The sequence below is a fragment of the Molothrus aeneus genome, chromosome 2, assembly GCF_037042795.1.
Source record: "Molothrus aeneus isolate 106 chromosome 2, BPBGC_Maene_1.0, whole genome shotgun sequence".
Lineage (NCBI taxonomy): Eukaryota > Metazoa > Chordata > Aves > Passeriformes > Icteridae > Molothrus > Molothrus aeneus.
This window is the reverse complement of record NC_089647.1, coordinates 33,117,802-33,145,764: the sequence shown is the minus strand read 5'-3', so window position 1 is coordinate 33,145,764 and position 27,963 is coordinate 33,117,802. Positions and strand designations below refer to the sequence as shown.

Below are 27,963 nucleotides of genomic sequence, written 5' to 3'. Positions count from 1 at the left end.
TATTGCTTTATCACTCCGCAATTTTTAAGCAGTTCAGGAATGTTTGTGGTTTATGTTACTGATCAGGGAATGGGTAATTGCTACAATACAGCAAATCAGAGATACGTAATATTAACACAAAACTATAAGTAACTTTGTTTACTGGACTCTCTCAGAAAACTTTTCTTCCTCTCTCATTCTAAAGTTTTTATCACACAAGGAATTACTCAATTTTTCTCCTACAGAATGAGTTTCTACTTAATGTATTCATCTATGTAAGAATCAAAGAAGATGCAAATCCTTTTCTCAGGGTTATTATACTAGATGGGATCATTACAGAATACACCACATTTAAAGTACCACCACTGTATAGATTTTTCTGTAAAGTTGATTTTTAAAGTTCAATAAGTAGACATTTATGCTATAGAGTAAAATAATCTGTTGAGGCAATGCTCATACATCTGATGAAACAAATACAAAAACTGTATAGAAAATTGTGCAGAAAACCCAAGTTATATTTTAGCAAAGCATAACTTCAGTATATCTTATAGACAAAAAATTTTCTGGGGATACTGTCAAAAAGAAATTAAGCTATACATCCAAGCACATACAGAGGAAGGTGCACTATATATCAGGAGAAATTATATTCTCACCAATAAATTCCTTTCCTAAAGCATTGCTCTTAAAATGTAAGCTACACATATGAAAGACTAAATTTGATAATTATACATACTTAAATTAATACTGCAATAATTTTATCATCTACTTTGCTAAAATGATGTCAAAATCAATTCCATCTATTTCTCAGGGTCTATATCTGAGACCTGGATTCCACTACTTGGAATACTAATCAGTACCTTGAAGCAGAATGATTCCCTTCCTCTGCTGATGTTTTCCATGCTCTCATGTTTTGCAAGCATGTTTTTAGAATCACTTTGAAACTCCATGCAAGCAAGGAGACACCATACTTAATACAGCATTTACAGTAGAGTCCTGGCAGAGCTCAAGCATCTGCAGCTCTGCTGGTGTGGACAGTTGAGTTGATTAAAAAGATTTTGTGCCATCATATGGGACTGAGGATGACACAGCCCTGCCTGCACATAGCAGGTTACACACCACACCATAGGCCAGACCCCAGAAATAAGTTTCTTAAATATCTCCCAGGTTTTTATGCACACCATTTATCCCTCAGATGAACTAGTATACTACACCTGAAGATAATTTAGGTTTATCCATAAACTTCAATAACTAATTAGGAACAGGTTTGACTAACAAGATTAATTGAAACTATATGAGGAAGTAAAAGTGATTCAAAAACCAGTCTCCAGGCAGCTCCGTTTTCAGTCCAGGGTTTGTTGAAGGATGATGGCTCAAACCAAAGGAGCAGATAATGGAAGCACTATATAGCTCAAGCAGATGCTGCTAAGGCCCTATATACAAATTTATGGCTATTTTCAAGCCATTAGAGCTCCTTCTGGCTACAGTAAAATCATATAGGCTGAACTCTACTGGCCAGGACCAGTTACTGATTTTGCACTCAAATTGTTGTGCTTTGAACACCTCCAGTCTGCTGAGAGCTGCTGCTGCTGCTTTCCTTGGGAGTAGGATCCTGCCATTCATCTCCTGCTATGAAGCAAGGTAGCTTGGAAAATGGAGAGAAAGAAATGAAAATACAATTCCAAACTCAGCAAGTTCTGCCTTGCATGTGGAAGAAATCAGACTCAGCTAGTTAATAGCACCCTGCACCAGCACAAGGGAGTATCAGGAAGCCACTGCTTCTCAGAGAACCAAGTCTACCACAGCCTCTTGCTAAGTTTAGAAATGCATTTACATTTTTTTTCCTCACACTAGCATCAGAGTTTGTGAATGAAAATCTTTTTGGGGTACAACAGGGTGGAAAAATGTCAACTTTAATGAAAAATAAGGTTTCATTGGTGAGAGACACTTAACATTAGTTGAGATCTAACCCTAACTGAATTGATAAGATGAAGGGGTGTTTTTATTTCAATTTCAATTTTTTTCCTTTTTTTAATCGGTTTTTTTTTCCTAAAAGGGATTTCAATTATCTTCTGACTTGCCAAGTCTGTTCCAGAGGTGAATTTTAAAAGAAGAAAATGCCAACACATTTCAGGAGACACTTTACAGGTCTTTGAGAACCAGAACTGGGAAAATGTAGGGCATTGGAGCAGGAAAAGGCATGAAGAATGGTGGAGAAAAAACACAGGAGCCAAAATAGAAGTGAGAAATTGAACCAGAATACCCCAAAAGGGAGCAAGGAAGTGATCTTTGATAACTTTAGAAGAAAAAGGATCTCAAAAACTACTTTCATTTTGGATAGTTCACGCCCTCATTTAGATGACCAAAAGAGACAGAGGAGCAAACACTGTTCCCTGCCTCCATTATTTAAAGATGTCTTGATTTGATTCTCTGGTCTGGAATTCTCAAAATATTAAAATGAGTTGTTACAGATCAGCAGGAGGGAATGCAGTAAGTACTTTCCAGGCAACCTGCCTTGGGACTTGATCCAAGTCAAACCTATCAGTAACTCATTTATCTTCCCTGATCTGCACACAGAACAGCAAATACAAAGGAATAAATTCTGCTAATACACAATACTTGGTACCCACAGAGGAAAAGAGCAGAAAGGCAGTTAAATTTCAGAAAGAATTTCAAGAAACAGTACAATAGATGGTTGAGAAAAACACAAGCTGTAAGCTCCCATGGTTCAAAGGACTTGAGAACTACTAGACAAATGATAATCATAAAATATTTACATATAAACATTATTATGAGACACAAATTAAGCAGACTGCACAGAGGAAAAGCAGACAGGGAATATGTGTAAAAACCAGAAAACTCCCAGCATCTTGGGCCCTTCATCTCTTTAAGAGGACTTTAAACAAGTATCCAGAAAATGCAGCATATGGGTTATACAACCTTGAGGAAGCATAAGGCGTGACATATGTGACAATCACCCAGTGTGGAGAGCACTGACAACAAACAAGCAAAAGGGTTAAAAATAACAGCTCCTCAGGATATGCATGGCACATAAACCCATGTTCTGTCCTGCTAGGGAAAACAAGGGGACAGAAAAAGGAGGGGGGTAATCATCGAAGGGAATACCAGGCAGGCTTGTTTCTAGGATTTCAGCTTTTAGCAACCAGGTTGGCACACAGAGGATGCCAACACATGGCCTGTGGAGATTAATCTTGGGCAAGTGGAGAGTCTTTCAAGGAATGATATTTCAAGTTGAGGTTGCATTCTGAATTGCCCTTGCTCTCCATTAACTGTAAAAAGTGTGACATCCCTGAACTAACCATAGCCTTGGTGAATTCTCTGCACAACTGCTTTCCTGCAGAACTCCAATTTAAGAACAGTTCCATTGTGAAGCAGTGTTATTCTAGACCATGATGCTGCCAGCAGACAAGAAATGGGCAAGACAGACTGTAAGAACTGCTATGCAAGTACCAATTTCTCAGAACAAGGCAGTATTACATGCCCTGGTATATGAAGGGGAAACCAGGTATCCAAATTCCAAGGAAATCTGAAGTAAGGAGGACAGGTGGGTTTGCACTGAACAGTGTTACCATGCAGTTGTGTTATTGCAGGTCTCTGTGCCCCACAGAGCTGCCACAGAGCCACAGAAGTTGCCCATCAGTCTCCTGTTCCAGAATATTGATTTGAGCAGATACAACACAGAGGCTAAATGTTCTGATTGCTTTGAAGAGCAGGAATTGTGTTATGATGTGTCAGCTGAACTCTGAGAACAGACAGACACAGAGAGCCTGGAGGAGCCCTAGGAGATCTTCAGTTTCCTCCCTGCTGTGCAGACGGGCCCAGGCTTACACCCAGATGGCATCTAATTGCACTGGTAACCTCCTACAACATCCATAAGATCCCTCACCATCTGACTTCAGTGCTTGAAGGTTCTAGTGGTTTTTTCCAAATACATAAAACCAATCTTTTTATGTTAAAGTCAGGACAACTACTTTTCATCCAGATGTTAAAGTGTAAGGTAAACCACCATTATTCCCTTTACAGCCTCTTCTACACTTGTCGATTTGTCGTGTCCCTTCCCTGCTCAGTGTCCTTTTTCACAGTTCCAGCCTCTGCAACTTTTGTATACTTTTGACTTTCTCAAAGCCTCTTACTCTCTTTTCTGGAATTAAATTTATCTTAACACACAACCTATAAGCTCAGGCTGGACACCCAGTAATGATACAGGAACACTGACTGGTGGATGGAGCTGGACAGAAAAACCGTCAGCTTTACGAAACACACACAACCAACCAGGGATGTGGTGGGTTCTTTATTTTGCCTATTTGTTAAGAATCAGACTTTTTGTCTAACTTACTATAAGGACAACTAAGAAAAATTTCATATATTTATGTTGATTAGTTCAATGTAAGCTTTTTGTCCATGTATCTTCAAACTTGATTTTACAACATATAACCACACATCTGTTCCAGTAAAATACTGCCTTCACACATTTTTTTGTTTAAAATGTAATTCTTTAAACTTGACTAACTGTACTAACACAAGGAATAAGATAATTATATAAAGATCAGGAAGTGGCTCAGCATAAACTCACAAACTTTACTCCAGCATTTCTGTTTATCAGAAAGCATCCTGAGAACCAAGCTACATTCCTGCTTCAGAGCCCCCAGATGATTATCTGACCCCTGCAATCCCACTGATATGTCTTCTCTACTCATCCCTGCCTGTAAACTACAATTAAATATTGAAAAAATACTCAGTATTTCGTGTCTAACCTGTTAATCTTATGTATCACACTTTACATAAGGAAGAGCCCAGTGCTTATCAGGGGCTCACTCTGGGACCCAAATTCTTCCCACCACATCACTTCTCCTCAGGGGACCACAAAAGGACTTCAACAACTGCTGATATCAGCTGCTCATCACACCAGGGCCACTCCTTTTTTCCAACGAGTTCTCTTTTCCCAGATATGTTGAAGGCAATGTGGGACCTGTTCATTAACAATCCTTGCTCCAGTTTGGTGACCTGGCTACACAGGTGACCTGTTTGCATTTCAGACAACAGAATGAGCAGATTCTGGGGCCTTGAGACTCCTTCCAAAACCAGACACCCTGCAATTACAAGTAGCTTCACCTGACCTTCTTGTTTCTGCCTTTCAAGTGTCATAATGTTAAAATCTAGGTGTACAAATGTTAATGTTAAATCAACAATGCAAATATGAAGACAGAATGAAAAATGAAGCCACAAACCCTCAAAATGACATAGCACCAAATAAAAACCTCTTATTTATACAGCTGAATAAATGTAAATTGACATCTTAACAATGCAAAATTATCAGAGTGCCCTGCTTTGAAGAGCTTACAATCTAATTGAATGCAAGACACAGAACTAGTGGAACTTGATGTATAGTTGCAAGAGTAAAAACCAGGAGTTGTACACTTAGTACAGCAGCTATTTTTTTTCCTTTAGAAGAACATTCAGTATCAAAATTAACATAAATGTGAAAATTGGAGTGAGACACAAAACTAAGAAAAATATGCCTATTCAGGAATAAATAACTTCCAAACTCATACAAAAGAATCATTATATTACATGAAAGAAAACAATTCAGTAACACAAATGCTTTCCAGTAATGCAAAAAAAAAAAAAAAATTGAATGAGATCAAATTACCTTTATTGATTAGCAAAATAGGCATTATGGTCTTACATCTTCTCACATCCATGTTGGAATTTTTAATTTCAAAGCCTTTGTATTATACTAGAATCTCCGAGTCAATTAAAAAAACCAATGTGCACCTTCAGGCAACAACATAAAATAAATTTTACACTTTGGACATTAAACAACTGGGTCTGTAGATTTGCAAACCTTGGGTTGGGGTAGTTTGGTTGGGGTTTTTCTGGTTAAAGGCACAGCTTAGCAGACATCCATCTGCAAGGCAGTGTTAATATAGTGCTCAACCCTTGATCTGAACCAGAAGAAGCCTGAATTATTCCACTACAGCATAATGTGAGATATGCCCATATGGTCAGGGGAGAGGAACATCTGAAATCAGAAAAGACTGGTTTCTGCTTGTGAAACTGTAAACTGTCCAGATTCCCTCTTTCCAGGGAATGCTACCTGATCAATTCCCTGATAAATACGTTTTGAAGGAAGTGTCAACTTCTTCAGCCCAAAAGTGAAGTCAGACTTAGGGACAATTGCACTGACTTGTTCTGGCAAAGTTCTGCCACCAAAATCTCTTCTAGACCACATCCAATAAAGAGCAAATATTTTCTTCACATATTTTGTATGTCGATTATTACTGCCATCACCAATTATATCAGGGCAGTCTTGCTGGCTCTTTCTGGGATGAATATGGCAGGAGAAAACATGACCTTTATTTCTATTTTTATAAAGCTGTTGTTCAGCACTGTGTTAATTCACAGTAAATACAGGAAGATACCACAGTGAAACAGACCTTAAATACTTCCAAGAAGCAGGAACCTGGTATGACCTGACCAAAATAAGCATATCTGAGTAAGGCAGATTTTCTCATTTTCCTGAAGCAGGGACTGCAAAACCATCTTTTATCACTTTTGGCCACTAGTTACAAATTCGGCTTTTTCTCCATGGTTACCCTCTGACATCTAGCTTGGCCATCTGGAACAAATTCAGAAGGAAAGAAGAGAGGATGAGCAGGAAAAAGATTATGCTTATAATGCAAGACACCATTGCTTCTACTGAGTGCAATACGCACTTAACAGGAATGGAGGAGAGGATGCACAGCTGCCTCTTGTGCTTGTACCAACACTGTGGTTGCTTCCAAGTCCAGTGACTAATAGTACAGTAATTTATAACACTTTTCCCCTCCCCTAAAATAATGAATAGGGTTAATTTATAGCTCTCACAGAACACACAGTGTCAGCTCTCATAAATATCTCAGATAAGGAGATGTTATTCCACTAAAATTTATATGAGAGAATGAGACAGCATCAAACTGAGGTAAGGGAGTTATAGTGTGGTTACCCTGTGTTTTGTACCCTGAGAAAATGACAATTGTCCAGAAGGCAGATCTTAGGTGTGTTAAAACGCCCTTTAGAGGTGGATCTCTCTCTCTGCTGACCAAAGCAACACTCCAGGACAAAAAGCTGGGCACCCTACCTAGGTGAGGCATATAAAATAGGATGGATCTACATGAAACGTCTGAGAAGTACCAGAATAACAGCAGGGCTGAAAAAGAGCATAAATTTCACTACTGCCAGTCCAGAGTCCACTTAGCCTTGCAGTGTGCATGCATATAACAGAAGGCTTGTTCTCTATAATGCCTGCTCCTTTAGTCCTTTTGTAGGCAAAATACTTCACTGTTTCTCACAGCAGAAACAATGGCTGGAAAAAGCTCACTGCCATAAAAGCAGTGACATCTTTAAATCAAAGCTTTGTGGTGAAAACTGGCACAGTTTAGATAGTCATTTTCTGACACTTGTTTAACTCTTGGAAATCTAAAACTGTGCTTTCCAGAGTCTGTAAATTTAACTAAAATTCGCACTGATCCCATACTGAAAATAACTGTAAAAACTTAGAGGTAGTTGAAGAAAAGAAAACTTGGAGTGAAGGAATTAGCCTTTTAGCCTTATACTTACTTGAGAATTCCTATTCAGCAACTGAAAGGACAAAAATCTTCTAATACCAATTACCTGTTACAAGTAAATGAGAAAGAAAATTTCCAATATATGTTGGATTTGCTGCTGTAAGATGTAAGAAGACTGAAACCACATTCGAGATTTTTGAGCACAAAAAGTTATGATCCTAAATTTAAATTTTGTTAGCTAAAAAGAAGCTTCCACCTTGAAAGAGAATTAGGGCATGAATGGGAGCTAGCTTTGTCTGGTCCTTTATGAACTTTTCTTTAAAAGTTCCTGCTGAGTTGTTTTTAGACCCCTTCCTTTCAACAGACCAGCCACAAAGTCACCATTACCAGTACAAAATCCAGCATTTCATAGAGCACATCTGTCAGATTCTTCTAAATGGCCCAGAAGTTGTCACATGGATTCAGTCTGACACATTTTAATTCTTGACGTTGATGTGCTTAATAAAACATGTCCTGGAAGGCATTTTTAATATAAAAGGAATGATGCAAAAAGTTATTCCATGACAGAATCAGCACATCTTTATAAACGGGCAACAAGGTGGGGCAAGTCAAGATGATTTTAACAGCAGCCCACAGGTTTCATCTGACTAAAGGGACAATCCCTCTCCCTTTGAAAGATGCAAAGTGGCATGAGGGCAGCACAAACCCCAGCACTCATATCTCTGACTGCCCAGACACAGCTAGATGTGCAAGGAGGATGACAGGGTTCATCTAGAAGCACATGTGTAGCCAGGCACCCAGATGTGGGGGTTCCTGCCATCTCTGTGTGAATCACAAGCAGGGCTCCAAAACTGGAGTCTGTTCTTCATCACAGAGGAGCAAGGATTTAATTAGTTCTTTCCATCACTGTGAAAGACATAAATGAATTACAGTAACATTTTTGCTATTAACTATTCTGTTGATGAATCCAAAATATGTGCAATTACAGATCTAAATATAGTCCCTTACAGTTAACAGAAATCAAGCTAAGTAACTCAGGGAGGGAGGGAGGAAGGGAGGGAGGGAGAGCAAACATCTAAACCCACGCAAAACCCTAACTCCACGTCTTCTGTATGGTAGTACAATTTTACTTTGAAGCAAAGCCTTCCTCAAGAAATTCCCTAATATTTCCATTCATAGTTCTACTCAGAAACATCCTAGTTTGCAAAAGGTAAAAATTAAGCAAAAATAATGAATTTATTTACTTCTCAAAATTGTTCATCTCATTCCATCTCTAAATGGCACTGTCTAACAAATCATTCTGTAACTACAGTCAGATGCCTGTCTTGTCTGATTTAAAACTTTAAGTGTATTTCAAAATTAGAGATGAGCAAAAGCCAAATAGAAGAGCCCTGTGTTTAATTGTGCAGCAATAGTGCACCAATCCATACAATATCTCCAATATCTCACCCCATACCTATAGGGAGCACATCCAACACCACAGGATACTCCATAGTCCCTTTCCAGCCTTGCTTTTTGCTGGTACTGCCAGCAAGCATGTCAGCTCTGTGAATGTTCCGGGGAAGGTAAAGCCTCATTGCCCTCCACACAGAAATGAGAAAAAAAAATACTTTCACTCTAGCACATCAGGTACTGACACATGACCAGAACCAAGCCTTTTTTTTTTCCACATTCATAAGAAATTAAAGCTTCCTATAAGTTATATGATTTTTATTATTAAGCAAACTATTTTTTTCCTAACTATACAGGCCTGGACTTTTAAAAGCAAGATGGCAGGCATCACAGCAAGCAGCAAGGTGAAGTGTAAATTACGTGAAAAGCTATGTGAAATGTGAAGACTGGTACTAGATGTGAGAGCTATTTCAAAGGTAAGTTCCCAAAATGCTTCAATTGTTCTTTAGAAAGACCCATAACAGGCCAGTGCCAAAGAAAACAGTGCTTGGCAACAACTTCCAGTGATAAATATCAGTATGTTTCAAAGCTTGTTTCACAGGTTTCTCTGTCTCCATACTGATTTTAGGAGAATATTTTAATCAAATCCAAAATAGCAAAGCAGAAAGAAGTGCTGACAAGGAGAGGGATAATCCTGTCCTCAATGCTGATACTGAAATACTTCTGCACAGCCTACAAGAGAGAATCCCACGGAGATTTCTACAGATGCCCTTGATGGGCAGGATGGTAGACGTGAACTCCCAAATTTTCCCCAAAAAAGGAAAATACGTCATCATCAGAAATACTAACTAGTTAGCCACAAACTGCTGTCAAAATCATCAGGCAAATAAATGGGGAAAAAAACCCTAAAAACCAAACATGGAAGAAACCCCTCAATCTCCCTAATATTCATAGAACTAACAGGCATTACTTGAAAAAATAGCAATCTTTTTAAAAACAGCAAAATGCTTTGAGTTGCCAGCATGCTTTTAATTACATTTAGAAAGTTAAAGTCTATTGCACGAACTAGACAAATTAAGTCGCTCAAAATCAAAATGAAGTTGCTGATTCGCCAACATTTTTAATCCTGCAATTTACATGCTTAAATACATTCTTAACAATACTCTTTTAATAATCAAAAACATTCACACTGGCAACTTCAGTACACTGATTGATGTGACAATTTAAAGTACTTCAAGGGGAACATTTGGGTCTCTTGACTTTATATTTTAATGTTGCCAAAACACACATCCTTGTAACACCAAAGAAGAAAGTCAAGCCTTGGTGTACACTAAGACTGAGCCCAACTGCCTGGAAACAAACAGGAAATTCAGAGATTTTTAAGGCCAGAAGGGACTGCTGTGATTGCCAATCTTATTTCTGCACAAAGGAGCCTGTAAGATTTCACCCCTAAAGTCCTGCAGCGAGTATTCGGAAACTGAATTACAGCTGAACATCTGGCACAGAAACATCCTTAGTGTGAATCATCTAAATCAGGATTAATACTTAAATAATCAAAAGCCTCAGTTTTCCTTCTGTAAACAGGTAGAATACAGAAGCCTCCCCAGTACATCAGGGTGACACTTTTACAGCACAGAAGGATGAATTATTAAGAACGGAACTCCTCCACACACGTTTCCACCTTTACTACACATAATGCCAAGTGATTCCATGAATGACAAGGCCATTCATTAAAACATTTCAGGTTTGAGATTTCATTTCTACACTGTCATTTTTGAAAACACAATCACAAAATCCCATTTATTGTTTTTTTCATTAAAAAATTCTAACAATCTGTGTGTTGTATCAGTATTTATATAGTAAGTGTTAACTCATAACTAATGAAGGATTATTCCTATACGGAAGAGAATCCAAAGTCACATTGATTACATCCTCATTTCTGTTTGTAACATTCACTTTTTGCCCTTTCCTCCACATTTTGTGGAGATCAGGGATATATTAGACCCAGGCACATCTGGACAGATGAGCTGAATAAAAAAGGTTCCCATGACCCTTATACTCTATTAGCATATTCAGAAACTTTAAATCCGTGTCCAATTTGCAAGAAACCAGAAATAATCTAAAGTCTGTGAGTGTTTTCAGTGTAAGAATTTTCCTTCATATACTTCCCAATTGTTGTTTGCTCACTGGAAGCTACATTTTCCAAAGCTGCAAACACAAACTGGACGTGAGAAGAGGCCAAATGTGCGACTGTCTTTTCTTAAATGCTGCCCTACTACAGCCTTAAGTCAGTAGTTTTATATTGTACTAAAGCATAGAAATTCAAGCTGAATAAAATCACATTAAAAAAAAAAAAAACATGTTCAAATCACCTTCAAAACACAACTCTCATAACTTGGTTTTAAAATCAGCCTCGAAACTTTGTTATTTATTTATGCTGCTACTGATAGCTGATGTTTATCTGCCAAACGTGTCACAAATAGATAACAGATTAAACTGTGGTTTTCAAATTTATTAGCATTTGTAAGAGAGGCTTCTCAGAAAATTAAACATCAAGCTTTTCTCTTGGTGCCTGTTCAAAATCTCAGACAGCTGATCTTTATAAAAAAAACCATTTGAGGCCAAATTTTATGTAAATCTTAAAGCACAGCATAAAGTTATTTTTAAAAATCATTTTTTAAGTGCACAGATTTTTCTCCCATTTTCAATGCAAAAGAAAAACGATTTCCATTCCCCATAAAAGCATTTTTAATTTGAAATGGTTAAGTACTAGAAGTCAGCAATCTAACACAATGAAGACACAATATGAGATATGAAGCTTCATAGCCCACCTTTCTTCTTGACTGGCATTCTTCTTCCTACTTCTGAATCTGGTTGCAAGCACTTATTTACAGGTACTAACGAAGTACTACTGGAACACTCTGCAAGGTCAGGAACTGACTATCTATTGCAGAACACTTTTACAGTTCAGTAAGGAAATGCAGCTTCAATCTTCATTTCTATGAATAGTTGCTGTTCCCCTGGATTGGACTTGCGACGCTCTCCACAAATAAGAAAAAAAAAAAAGGGGGTGAAAAAGAAGCTTTTTGATTCTTTTTAAAGAGATGCTTTCAATTTCTTTAAAATATATTTGACTCTATAAAAATACAAGAGCAAATGTTCCTTGGCAATATAAAACCTTATTATAACTCCTCTTCTGGCAGCAAAGTTTGAAAATTAAAAGATTTTATGCAATACAATTAAGGCACAGTCCATCTCTAGGCAGCTGTCTCAATACTCCACCTGTACATGCTCAAAAACATATTATTTGCAGGACAAAAACGCCCAAGTAATCCAAATAAGGAGGAAGACAAAAACAATCCAAAGTGCCTCTTTAAGCTCTTTCACTTCTTCAATTAATTTTGCTAGCTATGTATTAGGAGACTACACAGCAGACTGAAAAGATCCCTTTTTCCTCACCAGATAAGAGCCTTCAAATATCACCCTCTTACCCAACAGAAGTCACTGGGCAGACACTTTCATTTTTATTATCTGCCAGCCACCCAGCCTTACGGTCTTTAATGTCCCTCTGATCCTCCCATGTATTAAAAGAGAGGATTGAAACGAGGAAAGCAATCCCTTGACCTGGAATTATTAAAGTGACAGTGCTGCCCACTGGGCACTTGGGCAAAGCAGATTGCTTTGTACTGGAGTCATTTACTTCATGCCATTCCTTCCCTTGCACAGCAGCGGCCACCTCGTGAAAGAGGAATAAGGAGAGTTAGGAGAAGAGCTTCACAAAAGGTTCATTTTCAGAGATAATGAAGTATTAATGAAATAAAAAGCAAGCCATGTGATCAGTCCGGAGTTTCCCACTCAGAAGCGCAGCTGGTTGGCTTCAGTATCAGCCTCTCTCTCTCTCCCCCTTTTTCTGCAAAAACAAAAAGAGAAACAGAAACGGGATAGATTTTCCTCATCTACTTGGTTAAGGAGAAGTCTGAGAAAGGCGGACAAGCTCTGAGCGCTTCCGTTCCCCGCGAGGACGAGGAGCTGCGGTGCACAGGACAGGGCTTTGCCGCGCATCCTCTTCTCGGGGACACGGGACCTGGGTGTGTGAAGGGGCGGCTCTGCTCCGCTCTCTGATGCTCGCAGATGGGATCTGTCCGTCCCCGCATCCCTCAGAGGATGGCCCCCTTCATCCCCTCCCCACTCCACCCTCCCCCAGCTCTCTGGAACCCAAAGGGGTCCGCCTGCTGCTTTCCGAGGCGAAACGAGGCACACAGGCTGTGTGAAACAAGCACACAGGGCTGGCTGGCTGGGGGGCTGGGATGGGTGCAGATGAACTGGCGGAGCCAGGCTGGGTTTACGGACGAAGACAATTCCCCCCAGGGCTGCCGAGGAACAAGCGACAGGCAGGAGCGCAGGGGATGAGGGAGGGGTTGGAGGTGGGGCGAAGCGAGACGCAGCCGGGGCGAGGGGCGCTCGAAGGGGGCGGGACGGGGAGAGAGCACAAAGGAGCCGGAGGGGAGGGAAGGGGGCAGCGGGCGTTCCGCGGGCTGAGGGGCAGGCGGGGAAAGGGCGCGGGCTGAGGGGAGAGGGTCAGCGGGTTACCCCGAGGACTGGGCCCCCCCGCACCGAAGGGGGAGTCCCCGCGTCCCGGCCGCCGGTACAGGATCCGCGCTCAACCCCGCCGCCATCGAGGAGCCACCGCCGCCATCCGCCGCCCCGGTAACCAGCGCCGGGCCCCGCCCGCCGGCCCGCGGCCAATCGGCGGCCGCCATGCTGGGCCGGCGACCAACGGCCCAATCACAGACGGCCTTTGAGGGCCTTGGGTCATGTGAGCGAGCAAGATGGCGGCGCCCGCTGGTAGGGCGTGAAGTGGGAGGAGCCATGTTGTAGGCGGCGAGAGCGATTCGGTTAGGGCGGCGGGGCTGTGTCCGTCCATACGGCTCAAGGTCGGAGCCTGAGCCCGGCGGGGAGGCCGGGATGGTCAGCGCGGTGCGGGGGCAGCGACTGGTAGCGGTGGGGCTTGAAGGTCGGGGTCGATCCGCAGTTTCCCGGCGTAAAGGTTCTGACCTGAGCTGGGCCGCGGGGCTTTGGGAGGGCTCCCTCTGCCTCCAGCGGCGCGCAGGGCTCAGGGAGAGGCGCGTGTACAAGATTCAGGGAGAGGGGGTGCTTACAGCTCTGTGACGTGCTGTCTGTGGGATCCCAAAGCAGGGGTTTGGGGACTCTCCTCGGGCGGCCTGAAGCGATCCCGGTGCGATCCTGCCCGCTCTGCCCGCTTTCTCCGCTGCTGCCTCCTGCCAAGCCCCAACCGAAGCAGGCTCGGTCCCATAGGTGGGGCTTAGGACACGGCCTTCACGTTATAACAGCAACTTCAGGTAAGTATGATTGGCACAGTAAGTCCGGGAGAATTTCCTCTGCACTAAAACGTGTAGGAAAAGAAGCACTTGAATCACTAAACTCCAAGTGTTGTCAAGAGCTGTTGTGGAGGGTTGGCCTCAGGTGGCCACCAAGATGCTAATACCACTTTCTGCCCCCTTCAACAGGATAGGGAGCAAGTATGAATAAAAGCTCAGGGGTTGTGGTAAGGACAGGGAGATCAATCACCAATTACCATTACAGTCAAAACAGTAAACTTTGGGGAAATTGAATATACTGTCAATCAAATCAGAATAAGGTAATGCGAAGTAAGGCCAAATCCTTAAAATGCCTTCCCTCCACCCCTCCCTTCACTCCTGTTTTTCTCTATGTCCTCCTCCCTCTTAGAAGTGCAGGGAGACGGAATGGGGGTTGTAATCAGTTCATCATGTGTTGTCTCTATCACTCCTTCCTCCTTGCACTCTTTTCCAGTAGGTGGTCCCTTCCACAGGAGACAGTTCTCCACAGACTTCTCCAACAGTAGTCGTTCTCACAGGCTGCAGTTCTCCATGAACTCCTCCAGTGTGGGTCCATTCCACAGGGCTCAGTCCTTCAGTAGCAATGGCTGTTCCAGTGTGGGTTCCCCATGGGCTCACAGGTCCTGCCAGGAACCCACTCCAGCTTGGGCTCCTCTCCCCATGTGGCCACATATCCTGCCAGGAGCCTGCTCCAGCACAGCCTCCCCCTCGGTCATGGCCTCCTTGGGCATCCAACTGCTCTGGCATGGGATGCTCCAGGGGCTGCAGGGGGATCTCTGCTCCCCGTGGTCCCCCACAGGCTGCAGGGGCACACCTGCCTCACTATGGGCTGCACCATGGGCTGCAGAGGGATCTCAGCTCCAGCACCTGGAGCAGCTCCTGCTTCTCCTTCTGCACTGACCTTGGGGTCTGCAGGGCTGCTCCTCAAACATGTTCTCATTCCTCTTTTCCAGCTACTGTCTTGCAGCAGTTTTTAGCCTTTATTGACTTCCCCACACACACCACCACTGTAGTGGTTGGGCTTAGACTTGGCCAGCAGCAGGTCTGTCATGGAGCTGGCTGGAACAGACTGGGGGAGCTCCTGGCATCTCAGAAACCACCCTTGCATCCCCCCTGCTGCCAAAACCTTGCCACACAAACCCACTGCAACTGTAGGCTTTCTGATTTATGCCTACAAAGTATGGATTTATTTGGCTGGGGCTTTTTCTTACAGGTCTCTTTGACAGTTAAATCAATTTAAACCTGGAGTATTGCCATGCAAAATAGGGAATGTATTTGTGATTCATAGTGGCAAAGAGTCTAAATGTTTATTTGATTCATACTGGGGCTAAATAACTTGGATTACATCTGGGTTTTTTTTCCTTATGATCCAGAACTTCAAGATGACAGGAAGAGAGTTTCTTGAAGTAGATTCTCCCCAGCAAAGACTAATTTTGGAAAGATTTAAGCGGATGGAAATCATACAAAAGATGTTCAATGAGCTTCCTAAAACAGATCAGTAAGTGCTGGTAAAATAAATGAAGAGAAGTGCATCAGACATTTCAAGTCTTGAAGGCTTTTCTTTTTCCTTATTCTTGTATTACAAATTCTCCTTGCAGTTACAAAATTAGTTAATTTTGAAGATGCTTGTTGTTGTCCAGAACAGAAGACTTGTTTTATGTTTTTCCAATATGGTTCTTTCAGTGCTGGCTCTGGTCCTGCCCTGCTGGTTTCTGGCATGTGCTCTCCAGTGCTGAGGGTTCTGTGATGGCTGATCAGCCCTGACTGGCTCTGAGCATTCTCACAGTGCTAGAGCTAAAAAATTTTCTAGGAAACTGAAATGTGATTCTGCTGGAGTCATCTTCTGTCCAGCAGGGCTGGCCTGGGGCCAGAACTGAGTGAGGATCAATCTCCTGGTTTCTGCATTTCATTCTGCACCGCTCCCTGTTTCAGGAAGGCGAGACTAAGGTATCCAGCTGGTGGTGGAGGAGTCAGCTAGAGTCCTGCAGGCTCACCAGCAGGGTTCTGTACAGCACAAAGCCAGCTAAATGCCTTCTGGGCCTCACAAATGACCTTTTGGGTTGTGATACTGCATGTCACTGCAAAACCTTACTGGACCTGAGCTGGTTCTGTTATGAGCCATTTGCATGTGTGTATCAGCTTGGATAAATTTTTTAGAAATAAGAGTAATCAGAAGCTTATTTTATTTATATTTTTTTAAAATAGGACTAAATTGCTGGCTAAACAAACTGCTGGTAGTAACAGAGGGCCTCCCCACACAGGTGAGAAAGCAAAGGCTGCAACTTTTTGTAGGATCTGCTGCCGTCACGTTCAGCCTCCAAAACTCCTCCTTCCCCAGGAGAGCAGGGGAGGCAGAACATCACATCACTCAGTAGTGATGTGGTAATGTCTGGATAGAAACTCTGGACTTATGGGTTGCTCAGCCTTGGAAAGAAGTAGCTGCCAGTCACTGGCAGGACTTAGAGCTTGTATCCAAAGGGGTGCTCACTGATGTCTGGAAAGGAAGAGCTACAGTCAAACTGAGAGTTCCTGTTTAGCCAAGCACATGTTTTTAACATGAGGGAGCTCAAACAAAAAGCCACAAACCCCAATTCTTCCATCCTCCTTTTCTTTTCTTTTCTTTTGTGCAGTGTAGCAGTTCTGTATCTCACTAAGTAGATTCTGCTGGTCCTGGGTACATTAATTTGCTTTGTTTTGGGTACTTAAATATGCTGCTAAAATTTTAATCTCAGTCCTCCATATTTATTAGCATGTTTGCCTGTGTTTCATTGCCTGTGATTGTAAAGGTAAAATTTGAATTTTCCTATTCAAAACAAGAAATAGTTGGTGTCCTTGATGTCTGACATTTTTTGTGTTTAAAGTTTTGTGAGATTAGCAAGTACATCGCTGAAATCTTTTCTGTAGTGCTTAATATTACTCAAAACATTAAAATGTAGAAGAATTATAAGTAGATTGACTTGACTTTTTAAAGTTATATTTTATTGTATATATATTTCCTCATTTCTTTACAGAAAACATTATCATTAGAAACATGCTTATAATGAGAGCTTTAATGAGGTTTCCATTAAGTATAATAATGGGGGGAAAAAAATCGTAGCAACAGCTTCTCAACCCATCACTTCACTCTTGAAGTGTGTGTAAACTCAGGCATATAACAAAGGATGCTGCACTGGCTGCTTTTGGAAGTAGTTGCTCTCCATTTTGCATCAGTGAGAGATTTATGTCCCTTACCCCTTGTTGCAGGATTTTCAGAAGAGAATTGTAGTGTTGACTAAACTAAACTTTTTTTACAGTTCTCAGCTGCTGAAATGACTTCCCTTCTTTCACAGGAACCTTTGTAATCATGGAAAGTACTTCCTAGCAGCAAATTCAAGCTTATGTGGCTTAGCAGCAAATAATTTCTTCAGGAGCATCCTACATGTCAGAAAGGCTTCCCTGGTGTCTGCTATTCCAATGGCTGTTATTCCATTTCTTTCAACAGCAGCAATTTATGAAGCCTTTGTGTATGACCCTTTATTTTCAGGTAAACACCTCTTTATTCTTTTTTTTTTTTTTTTGAAAGGGCTTTGCTTTCTGTACACAATGTAACACTAGAAGAGTTTTTCCTTCCTGCAGAACAGTGCTCTTAAACTGTTGTGGTCTTGAAAAACTTCAGTTTGTAAACAGAGTTTGAAAAACAAAATGCATTGGACAGCAGTGAGTTCTCAAAGTGGAGTGGGAAAGGAGATACATATGTTTATATACGTTTCTGAAAAAGTTATTTTACACATAACTTATTTTCAGCATTTTTCACTCAGTCGTGTAAAAGTGACTGCAACAAAGCAGTTCAATTTCCCCCCATCTGTACAATTTCATTTGAAGGTCAACTTTCGAATGATAAATTCCTTATATGTTGGAGTGGGAGTAATTGTTTTTTTGTTTGTCTCAGTTTTTGTTTTGGGACTGTTTTATTGTTTTGGGGTTGTTTGTTGTTGTTTTTTAAAAGAGTCCTCCTTTATAATTTTTTACATACCTGTACAGCTTGGAAGTTTCTGTCAAGAGCCTGTTTTCAGGTTCTTGCATGCAGCTTATAAACTGATGTGGTGGAGGATGTGTAGATGTTGACAGTGAAATATGGTTTGCCACGCAGGTCAGCTGAACTGTGAGGTCTGTGCTGTGATCAGAGGAGGATTAGTAGGTGCTGTTGTGGGTGGTTTCTATCCCATTTTCCTGGCTATCCCCTTGAATGGAAGCCTTGCAGCCAGGTATGTCTTATCTGCAATGTATTGATTGAAATGTATTTATTCAATAAATACATTGAATAATGTATTTATAATTATTTAATAATAATGTATTTATAATGTATTTATAATTTATACTTATATTTATAATAATAATGTATTTATAATTAAAATACAAAATGAAGTTTGTAAGAGCTACACCAAAGTGAAATAAGATCTGCAAAGTGATCCATGGGGAAGCCCTTGTGTTTAGCAGGAGCCTTCCAAGTCTCCCAGGCTGTGCCTCAGTGTGAGCAGTGGTGGCTGCCATCCTGTCACCACTGAAGGTGGCTGGACAGCCAAGAGACCTCAGTGACCCTGGGCGGTGCCCAGCAGCCAAAGCTCCTGACAGGTGTCATTCTGTGTAGTTCAGAGCACAGCAAGGGCAGGGCAAGGCTTGGTGAGACCAGGGCATGGTCAGGATGTTTTAAAGCATTTATGCAGAGAGCTCAGTACCACCAGGTGAATTTAACATAGGTGAAGAGAAAATTACTATCGGCATAAATATTTATGTTAAATCTTGACACTTACCTGGATAAAAAAGTTTATACCACTGTTTCTATTGTTTAGGTATATGTCAACTCCCTTGCCAGGGAAAGAAAACCTGTTACGCTACTGGCTCACAACTTCTCAGCCTGTCTTTAGAAAGATGAGTCTGGGCATCCTGGTACAGGCTCTCACTGGATTGTATCTTGCCACTAAACAGCACGGAATATATATCAAAATGCTGCTGCAGATGAACAGTAGCAGGGATCCTGAAGAGCTACCTGAGTGAAGTAAAGCAACTTTTTTATTGCCTTGGATAAGTAACCATAATAAACAAGAAAAAGAAGTGTTGCTGTGTCTTTTTAATACAAAACCAGTCTCTGCACTAGCATTTTTGAAGTTTTGAACGTAAGTGCTGGTTAAACTATCCATGATGCCCAGTTTAGTGTACACACTTAAATAGCAGACAGGTGTGTTGCTTTGGAAATGGGAGGCAAGAAAGCATTTATAGTCCCTGCTTAATGTTTGGTTCTAAGGTGATGCTACAGCTTTTAGAAGCTGTAAAAAATGAGTATTCTTGAAAAAGAGGTTTTTTCCTTCATAATGCAAACCATAGAAATTTATTAAAAAAACCAAAAAACCAATAAAACAAAAACAACCCAAAAAACCCCACAACCAAAAGGGGGAAGATCAAGGCAAGGTTTTACTAGAGATCTACTCAAAATCTGAGTATTTTTCTCCCTTTTCCCCATTCAGCTAGCACAAAACTTCTGTCACAAGATTATCCCATTTACACCATTAGATGGGTCACAGTGTGGAGAACAATTTTATCATAGAGCAATCAGGAGTGATAGTCCTGTCAGGCTTCCTATCATATCAAAAAAACAGCCTCTGGCCTTGTAACCATTTTGCCTTGAAATTAAGTCTTTTCCTGAAGGATGGGGCTGTGGTGAGAGGCCTTTAAAGGCTGGTGCCATTACTGGGGTATCTCAGCCATGTCTAAGATCAGTGGTCCAGAGTAATGCATTTATGAGTCAGGTGTGCCTTCACACTGGTGGCTGTATGTTCTAGAGCAATATAAATTGCAGCTCTCCTACTGCATGAGGGTCCTTAGTGTATTCTGCAGTCTGAGAGCTAAATCAGGAATTCTACAGAAGCAATACTCCCAATCTAATGTATGCCATAGGTGGAGGTTGGCTTCTTCTCCCAGGCAACAAGTGCCAGGACAAGAGGAAATGGCCTCAAATGGTGCTAGGGGAGTTTGAGGTTGAACATCAGGAGGAATTTCAGGAACTTAGTTTCAGAAAGGCTTGCTGAGCATTGGAATGGACTGCCCAGGAGGTGGCAGGAGTCACCATCCCTGGACGTGTTCAAGAAACCACTGGATGTGGCACTTGGTGCCATGGTCTAGTCAAGGAGCTGGTGATAAGTAAAAGGTTGGACTTGATGGTCCTGGGGGTGTTTTCCAAACACAGTTACTGGTTCTGTAACTGTAAAAGCTGTACAGTTACTGGTCAAGAGTCACTTCAGTAAAATTCTAGCATCCCCTGATGCACATGGAAGTATTTATTAATGAGAATTAAGAATTCAACATTGAGACCTTTACTTGAAAAGGTTAAAACTTATGTTGTAATGCTGATGAAAATATATTGAAGGAGTTTTATCATCTTTATCTACCTTTTCCTTAAAAATGGGTCATTACAGCAGGAACATGACACATTCTTTATCTATACCCAGGAGCAGCAGCAATACAGTCTCTGTTAGGTAGAGATCATTTCATTTTCTTGATTCAAAGTGTTGCTGTGTCACATGGTGTTCCCATCTGCCTTACCTTAATCACCCCGACTGGAGATTCCCAGGGACCAAGTATTTTACATGACAGTGCATTGTCATATCTCCGGAAGCCACCAGACTTTAACCAACAGAACCACTTACCTGTGATAATAAAAACATAAAATAAAGGTGTTATTGTGCAATAGTATCTTTAAGAATGACAATGATTGGCTCATTGATTATTGTGTTTAACATTATATAGTTAAAAATACTATAAACAGATTCTAGTGCTTATTAAAGGGTGAGATTCAAAAGGATCTCCCCTTCCAAATACTACTTTCATTCTGGTATAAATTGAAGTGATAATTATCCTCAGTCACCAAAATGCATGTTCTGATGTTTAGTGGTCTGACCTGAACAAACCACATCCTTTTTAGATACTCAGTTCTTCAAGTGAAAGGTGAAGATTGTATATTAAAAAGAAAAGTTACATTCCTCAACATTTTAGTAAGTTGCAAAGACTGATAGTTGTTTCCAGCATCACTGATGAGCACACAAATTGCAGGTGTGTACTTTACATGTTCAGTACTAGTCACATCAAAGGTCAGCTGAGCACTCCTGAGACTAGAAAGGTCTAGAAAGGTTGTGTGTTTGTGAACAAGGAAACTTTTCAGTTACACCTTCTGTACCTCTCCTTAAACTATTGGGGGGAAGAAGTGTTCTCAGAATTCCACAGGACAGCAAGATGCTATCCCGGTTCTGGCATGCACACATGTGGAGGAGTGCCTACACAGGAATCTGGGAATGTTCCTTCCATTCCCTGTTTCATACACAGGATATGACCTATCACCTACAACCCCCAAGAACCAGTCCTCGGCCTCGGCCTAATAAACTCCCCACAAACACTGAGAGAGAACAGGTGTTAGTTGGATCCTTTCTTCCACCATTGTGGTAGAAACAAGCCAGGCACAGGCTACATATCCCACAGAAAGGACTTCAGGCTACTCCAAGTCTGAACTATGGCCAAAAGAATGCCAAGAATAGCTACAGATAAGAGCCAACAGAAATACTAAAAAAGCTCCTTTTTTCTTGCAGATGCACCATTCTAAATGCTGTGTCATCATTACAATGTATTCTATTTCTCCTGCAAATCCTCCTGGTACATGTGCAAGTCCTGCCCTTGGCATCCTCCTGCTAATGAGCACAGGCAGAGTTATTTCTCCACATCCGCATATCCCACTTAAACTGGGTGGAAAAAATGTAGTATCAGCAGCTGGTAATGTGCAATTTTTGTACAGGGAGTTCTTTTAAACAGAGTCCATTTGAACAGCTCCCATACCTAACATATCCTTCAGACATTTTACAGTGTAACTAATAGTAATACAGCCCTATAACCAGAATATTGCTGATTCCAGAAAACCTCCTTAACTACAAACACCAGAAAACACAGCATTTTAAAAATCAGTAAATGTACAAAGGGCCTTTGGATTTTGGCAAAGATCTCTGTGTTTCACAGGGAAAACTGATTACAATTTTGACAAATGGCATGAGAAATCTGATTATCTGGAAATGCCAAGTGCTGGAACATGGCTCCCTGCATTTCCTTTGACATCATCTCTCCAGGCAGCTAGATTACAGAAGCAACGATTTGTTTTTAACTCCCAGGTGCTGCAAAGCTCTTCAGAGGAAAGAAAAGTTAATTTAGAACACTACCAAGAGTCACAAGACCAGGATCAAACTCCAAAGGACTAAAGGAAAACTGAGCATGAAATTGTTTCTTATTTTAACACTAAATAGTCTTCAAGTGACTCTGTTGAGAAGAGAAGAAGAGTAAATGCAGGTAGCATAGCTGTGCAGCTGAACACTGGCAGCACTTGGTTCTGTGGTACATACAATTTACCAAACACATTTCATTGCTGAAACACTGAATTTTCTACAACTAGATGCCAAAAAAGGCAGAGCATGCCAGTATGCTTTTACATTTTTATGCAGTATTTTTTGTGAAATGCTTCATTTCATGAAGCTGCAGACCACTTTCACTGGAATCCCCTCATGCTAGAAAACCAGTGCACTATTTTAAACTGTCCTCTACAAATAAAGCATTTAAGATGAACAGAAATCTGAACATACAGTACATGGCCCACTCCAGAGCCATGAAAACGTTCTGTCCTTCCAGCACTGTCAAACCTTTTGTTTTTAACACTCGTTCTGGTGCTTAGTGTGGAAAGAGCAATTTGATGAAAGATTGTGATTCAACAGCATGTAATTAACCAGTGATGAAACTTCTGAGCCTAAAAATAGAACAGAAAGGAGGAAGATGCCAATAAACCACAGAAGGGTTTATGTAAGTATTTTACTCCTCCATGGTACGTTGATCAAATACATCCATATTGATAAAAAATTAAGAACTATGTAATACAAGAAGTGCTGATTCTCAGAAGTATACCTCTATCTGCAGTTCAAGGAATAACACCTTTGTGTTGTCCTCACCACAGAATTATCACCCCATTTAAAGACAGAAGAGCAAGAACATTTCTCCTGCATGCCCTAATCCATTTTATCTTGTTTTCCAGCTGATGACCCAGAGATAGCAGCAACATTTTCCCTTCTGTTTTACCACTTTGTTAAAAGAACCAAGTCATTCATGAAAAGAAAAAGATGAAGAAAACATTTGAGCCCATAAACTGAAAGATCAACAAGTCTGATTTTATTATGATGTTGTATTCTTATCTGAATGGCACATAATTACAAAGAAACATTTACAATATATTTTCAAGTATTAAGTTATGTCATTTCAAGGCTTTCACTTCAAAAAGCTACATTAATAATACACCATACAGATAGTACAGTTGGTTAGTTTCAAATAACTTCCTCCCTTCTATTTGGTTTAAATATGATTCAGTAGGCACTAGAAATGCCTGCAGCCACTGACTTTCTTGGGACTTGACCTTGTTCTTGTACCACAATACATCATTTTGCATGTCAGAAAATCAGCTGCTCTCAGACACAGCCACAGGTCATGTCATGACAGAGCATTGTGCAGGTTCACAGCAGAGGCCAGAAGAACTGTCCCTGACCCTGCCATTCAGCAGTGATGCGACAAGAAAGAATGCATATTTAATTAACTTAAAAAACACTCCTACACTGAAGTAACCATAAAAATGCCACTGGAACATCCCATGCTTGCTACATTAGTGTTTCTCTTTTCCTCAAGCAAATTAAACTGAAAAATGAAGCACGTTCATGAGGTCTGAGCTAGGCAGGTTGAGATTAGGTTGAACCTGAATTATTTCCATTTTGCATATCAGTCAGTGCAGGTCCTGATGGTTAACTCTGACTCCTGTGCACTGGTATAACCCCTCAGTTACAGCAGAGTTACCCAGAGTCACCCAAGTTAAGACTGAAACTTTGAACAGCCCTGTTGATGCCACCACAGAGGTGTAAGGTCACACATATCCCACTAAGTCTCTTTTGTGCTGGCAATATCCCCTGAACAGATGGAATTCTGCATACAGTGGAGTAAAACCTGTTTGACAGACTATTGCCTTTTTAAAAAATCATCTCGGATGACAGTAAATAATCCCAGCAATAAACTTCTTTTTTTTTAACCAAAGACAGCAAAAGCCCTGTTACCTCTTTATTCTCATTTCTTATACTACCTTTTAAAATAAAGCAGGAAATGTGGCCAGCAGCTGGTCCCGTCTCTTCTGCCCCAACACAGCTGAATCCACTTTAGCATAAAGAAAAACAAGGATGCTAAATACACATATACTTTATCACACAGTGATGTTTCACAAAGAAAAATCAATCTCCTTTTCTACTGATGAACACGTGACAGGGTCTAGCACCAATAACGCAAATGACTGGGAGAAAATGCTTTCACCTACTTAGCCTTAAACACAAAATTTAAGGCTTTAAGAAACAAGATTTCAGAAACACTAAATAGCATCATTTTAAAAAAATTATAAATTAATCTGTTTTAGAAAAGTATTCTTTGTGAAACCTCACTTTACATATTATCATTTTCACAATCCTTCTTCCCCCAACTGACATACATTTAAACAACCTAAACATTATAATACAACTGAAAAAAAGAACCCACTCATCTTTTGTGATAGGGAGAAACACTGACTACTACAAGAAAACACACACTATTTTTTGTCAAACTATTTTTCCTCCTATCTCAGGAGCAATTATGGAGCATTTTTCATATCATTAGCCTCAAGACACATATTTGCTCATCCCCAAACTGTGCTTAATTATATCAGGTTATAGATTTCTGGATACTCTAAGAGGCTGAATTAAGAACTCTACAGTAGAGTTAAGCACATGCATATACATGCAATATTTTTAGAATTTAAAGCTACTCTGAAATAACATAGGAATTTCAGTGTGCATGGGCACAGAGATTTACTTTCGGAAGGTAAAGTAATGAGTTACTTCGATGCACTGATTCTTCAAACCTAAGTCTCCTTAGAGGTCCGTGCAAGAGCAACTCCTCTATGTGAGGACTCCTCTGCAGTGATTTAACCAGTGCTCAGGCTGTTTCATCAGGTAAAACTCTGCACTGTGAATTAGAGCCAGCTAGAGAGGGGCTTTTGAATGGTTCTGTGCATCCCTAACACTAGACAGCATTTTAAACCAACTGGTCACAATTTCCTTTCCTTTTTTTCATTCAAAAAGCAATTTACTTTTGGGACAGTCCCCTGTAATAATAGACTATAAATGTCACATCCCCCTTATAAGCATGTTTTCCTTTTTCCACTCATCACACACTTGGTTTAATAGGAAATTTCTATTTCAAATGTATGAGCAGTTTTTTAAAATTCAAAATGTAGTTCCTGTATTGGCTACTATGTAGCCAATGTAGTTGTTTCAAAAACAAAAAAAGGAAAACAGCTAATGAGACTGATGTGATTGTAACCTTTACTATAAATTGTCATCCAGAGCTAGAAACATTTTGGCAGAGTAGGCCAAGGACCAGAGAAACCATTTTCTGAACCAGTCATTATGAGAGACTGGGATAAGCAAAGCAAGCTGTCTGATACCACATTATGGGAATATATTGATCCTTACCAGGTTGCGAGGTGGAAAACGACTGTTCTTTAACCCCTACACAACGGAGCCTGGCAGGGCAACCACCTAAAAGAGAAACTGTCAGAGAGGTTTTAATAGTAATGTATAACTGAGATGCAGTACAATTTTATATGCATGCTTTCTTTTGCCGATCATTACTATTTTCTTAAGTCTGTCCAGTGACGATGTCATAATGGAGTTTTTGTTTGGTTTTCTAAGCAAGCATTTTCGGCTCCTCAGGATAAGCAGGCTAGACATTATCTGACTCAAGACCGGGTAGTCAGCATTATCTTTACTGCGAAGCGGAGCCGAGCACACCTTCATGCATCAAGTCGGCATGATCTTTTCACCCAAGTGCTGCGAACGGGCTCTGGCGGCACCTCCGCGTGTGCACCACGCGCGTGTCAGTCCGCACGACCACTGTCGCACTGCTGCACGCAGCTCTGCGCGACTCCCATCGCCAAACAGGCTCACACCACTACCGTCCACACGCCAGATTTACGGGACCTTAAACCAAGGCCACCGTCTGGCTCCCAACGTGCCGTTCGAGAGAATTTTTGTTACCCTGGCCACTTAAGTAAGCGCCAGGTTCCCCACCTTTGCATCTCCCCCAATACCACCCCATCACCACTGTATGGATTCTTTTCCTGCGCACCATCGCCTGCTTCCTCCGCCGCGACGCGAGGCCCTTACGGGTGAGAACCCCACGAGTACTTGCAGCAGGTACTTGACCCTACATTTTGAAGGAGGCCGCTGCCCGCCGAGCACAGATGGAGCAGAACTCCACCGACACCTGATCCCGGTCCACGTGCAGGCAAATCCCGCCGGGGGCCGCCCACTCCTCCTCCGTCTCAGTCACCGCCGCCGCCTCCTCCAGCCCGCGGGGCCGGGAGCTGGGCAGGGCGTAGTCGTGGTCGCTGCTCTCGCCGGCGGGCTGGAGGTGCTGCTGCTGGCGGCGGGGGCTGCCCGTGTCCCTGAAGAGGCTGGTGCTGAGCTGCAGCCCGCCGGCGCGGGTCCCGGCCAGGCGGCTCAGGAGCTGCCCCAGCGCGCTCTGGTTCGCCAGCACAGCCCGCAGGTAGCTGCTCTCCCGCTCCAGCTCTCGCAGGCGGCGGCTCAGGCCGCGGTTGCGGTCCCGCAGCTGCCGGTTCTCGGCAGCCAGGCCCTGCAGGCGGCTCTCCAGCCCCAGCACATACTGCTTCTTCTTCAGCCGGTTCAACCGCGCCGCCGCCGCCGCCTTCAGCCGGCTCCCGGCCCCGCCGCTCCTCCGCCCGGGCGCCGGCGGCCGCGGGCCCTGGCCCGGCGCGGGCAGCGCCTCCGGGTCCCCACAGAAGCAGTCGCTCAGCTCCGCGTCCAGGTCCCAGTCCGGCCGGGCCGCTTCCAGCAGGTCTCCCAGCTCCAGCCCCGGGAACCAGTCCTCTTGCTCCCACACCTCCAGCGGGCCGCCGGGCGCCTCGGCCTCCTTCTCCTGCCGCCGCGGCTCCGAGGCGCCCGGGGGCTCCCGCCGCGGCGGCGGCTGCGGTTTGGGCCGCGCGGGGCCCTGGTCCCCTTCCCCGCCGCCATCCCTCCCTCTCGGGGCCTGCCCCGCTCCGGCCAGCGGCCAGACGGCGCCCGAGGGGCTGGCCCCGCCGGCCGAGGCCGCCAGCAGCTGCGTGAGGCTGTGGCGCATGGCGGGAGCGGGGCCCGGCGGGACGGGACGGAGCCTGAGGGCAGCGGGCGGCGCGAGGCTGCGGCCCGGCGCTCCCGCCGCGGGGGCTGTCGGGAAGCGGCGCGGGGGCGGGGAGCGAGGGCAGTGGAAGCGCCGCGCGACTGCGCTCGCGCGCGGGAAAGCGGCGTCAGGGAATGGCGGGGGGGGGACTGCCACCAAATGTGGAATATGGAAACGTTTTCTTGAGAGAGGATGTTCTTTGACGTTTGACCTTTGTATACATTCAAGCCCAAACCACGAGAAGGGAGATCCGTGGAACAGCGAGCAGCCAACGAGCTCTAAGGGATCTTCAGGTGTTAGAAGGACAAATGAATTTTCACTAGGATTGCCTTGTTAAGGTTTAGGGCTCA

At 42.5% G+C, this 27,963-nt stretch overlaps 3 protein-coding genes across 12 annotated transcripts in view; 1 reads left to right on the top strand and 2 right to left on the bottom strand.

The window, feature by feature from the left end:
• DLG2 (discs large MAGUK scaffold protein 2) overlaps nt 1–13,659 on the bottom strand; it is a 988,724-nt gene extending 975,065 nt beyond the window's left edge. For 6 of the 7 annotated variants that reach the window (XM_066572326.1, XM_066572328.1, XM_066572329.1 and 3 more), the window contains exons 1-2: nt 13,527–13,657; nt 11,768–12,846 (exon numbers count right to left, since the gene is read on the bottom strand). In XM_066572326.1, the coding sequence (XP_066428423.1) occupies nt 11,768–11,786 (19 nt within the window). In that variant the 5' untranslated portion in view covers nt 11,787–12,846; nt 13,527–13,657. Of the gene's footprint in view, nt 1–11,767; nt 12,847–13,526 lie in introns of all 7 variants that reach the window. The other variant, XM_066572327.1, reaches the window with a different exon arrangement.
• Nucleotides 13,660–13,760: 101 nt separating this feature from the next.
• Nucleotides 13,761–19,405, top strand: LOC136571716 (transmembrane protein 126A-like). 2 transcript variants are annotated; one of them, XM_066572347.1, is made up of 6 exons: nt 13,761–13,870; nt 14,133–14,296; nt 15,688–15,812; nt 17,644–17,837; nt 18,444–18,558; nt 19,144–19,405. In XM_066572347.1, exons 3-6 carry the CDS (start codon nt 15,697–15,699, stop codon nt 19,346–19,348), a joined length of 630 nt encoding a protein of 209 aa, XP_066428444.1. In that variant the 5' UTR covers nt 13,761–13,870; nt 14,133–14,296; nt 15,688–15,696; the 3' UTR covers nt 19,349–19,405. The 2 variants fall into 2 exon arrangements, with proteins under 2 accessions (XP_066428444.1, XP_066428445.1); XM_066572348.1 differs by having other exon boundaries at nt 13,767–13,870; nt 14,130–14,296.
• CREBZF (CREB/ATF bZIP transcription factor) lies at nt 17,272–27,574 on the bottom strand. Of its 3 annotated transcripts, XM_066572345.1 has the most exons (4): nt 26,646–27,574; nt 25,909–25,986; nt 24,492–24,562; nt 17,272–20,994 (listed from the first exon to the last, which is right to left on the bottom strand). In XM_066572345.1, the coding sequence occupies exons 1-2, from the start codon at nt 27,572–27,574 to the stop codon at nt 25,938–25,940; spliced, it is 978 nt and encodes a 325-aa protein (XP_066428442.1). In that variant the 3' UTR covers nt 17,272–20,994; nt 24,492–24,562; nt 25,909–25,937. The 3 variants fall into 3 exon arrangements, with proteins under 3 accessions (XP_066428442.1, XP_066428443.1, XP_066428441.1); XM_066572346.1 differs by lacking the exon at nt 17,272–20,994 and having other exon boundaries at nt 23,518–24,562; nt 26,564–27,574; XM_066572344.1 differs by lacking the exon at nt 17,272–20,994 and having other exon boundaries at nt 23,518–24,562.
• Nucleotides 27,575–27,963: the final 389 nt, after the last annotated feature.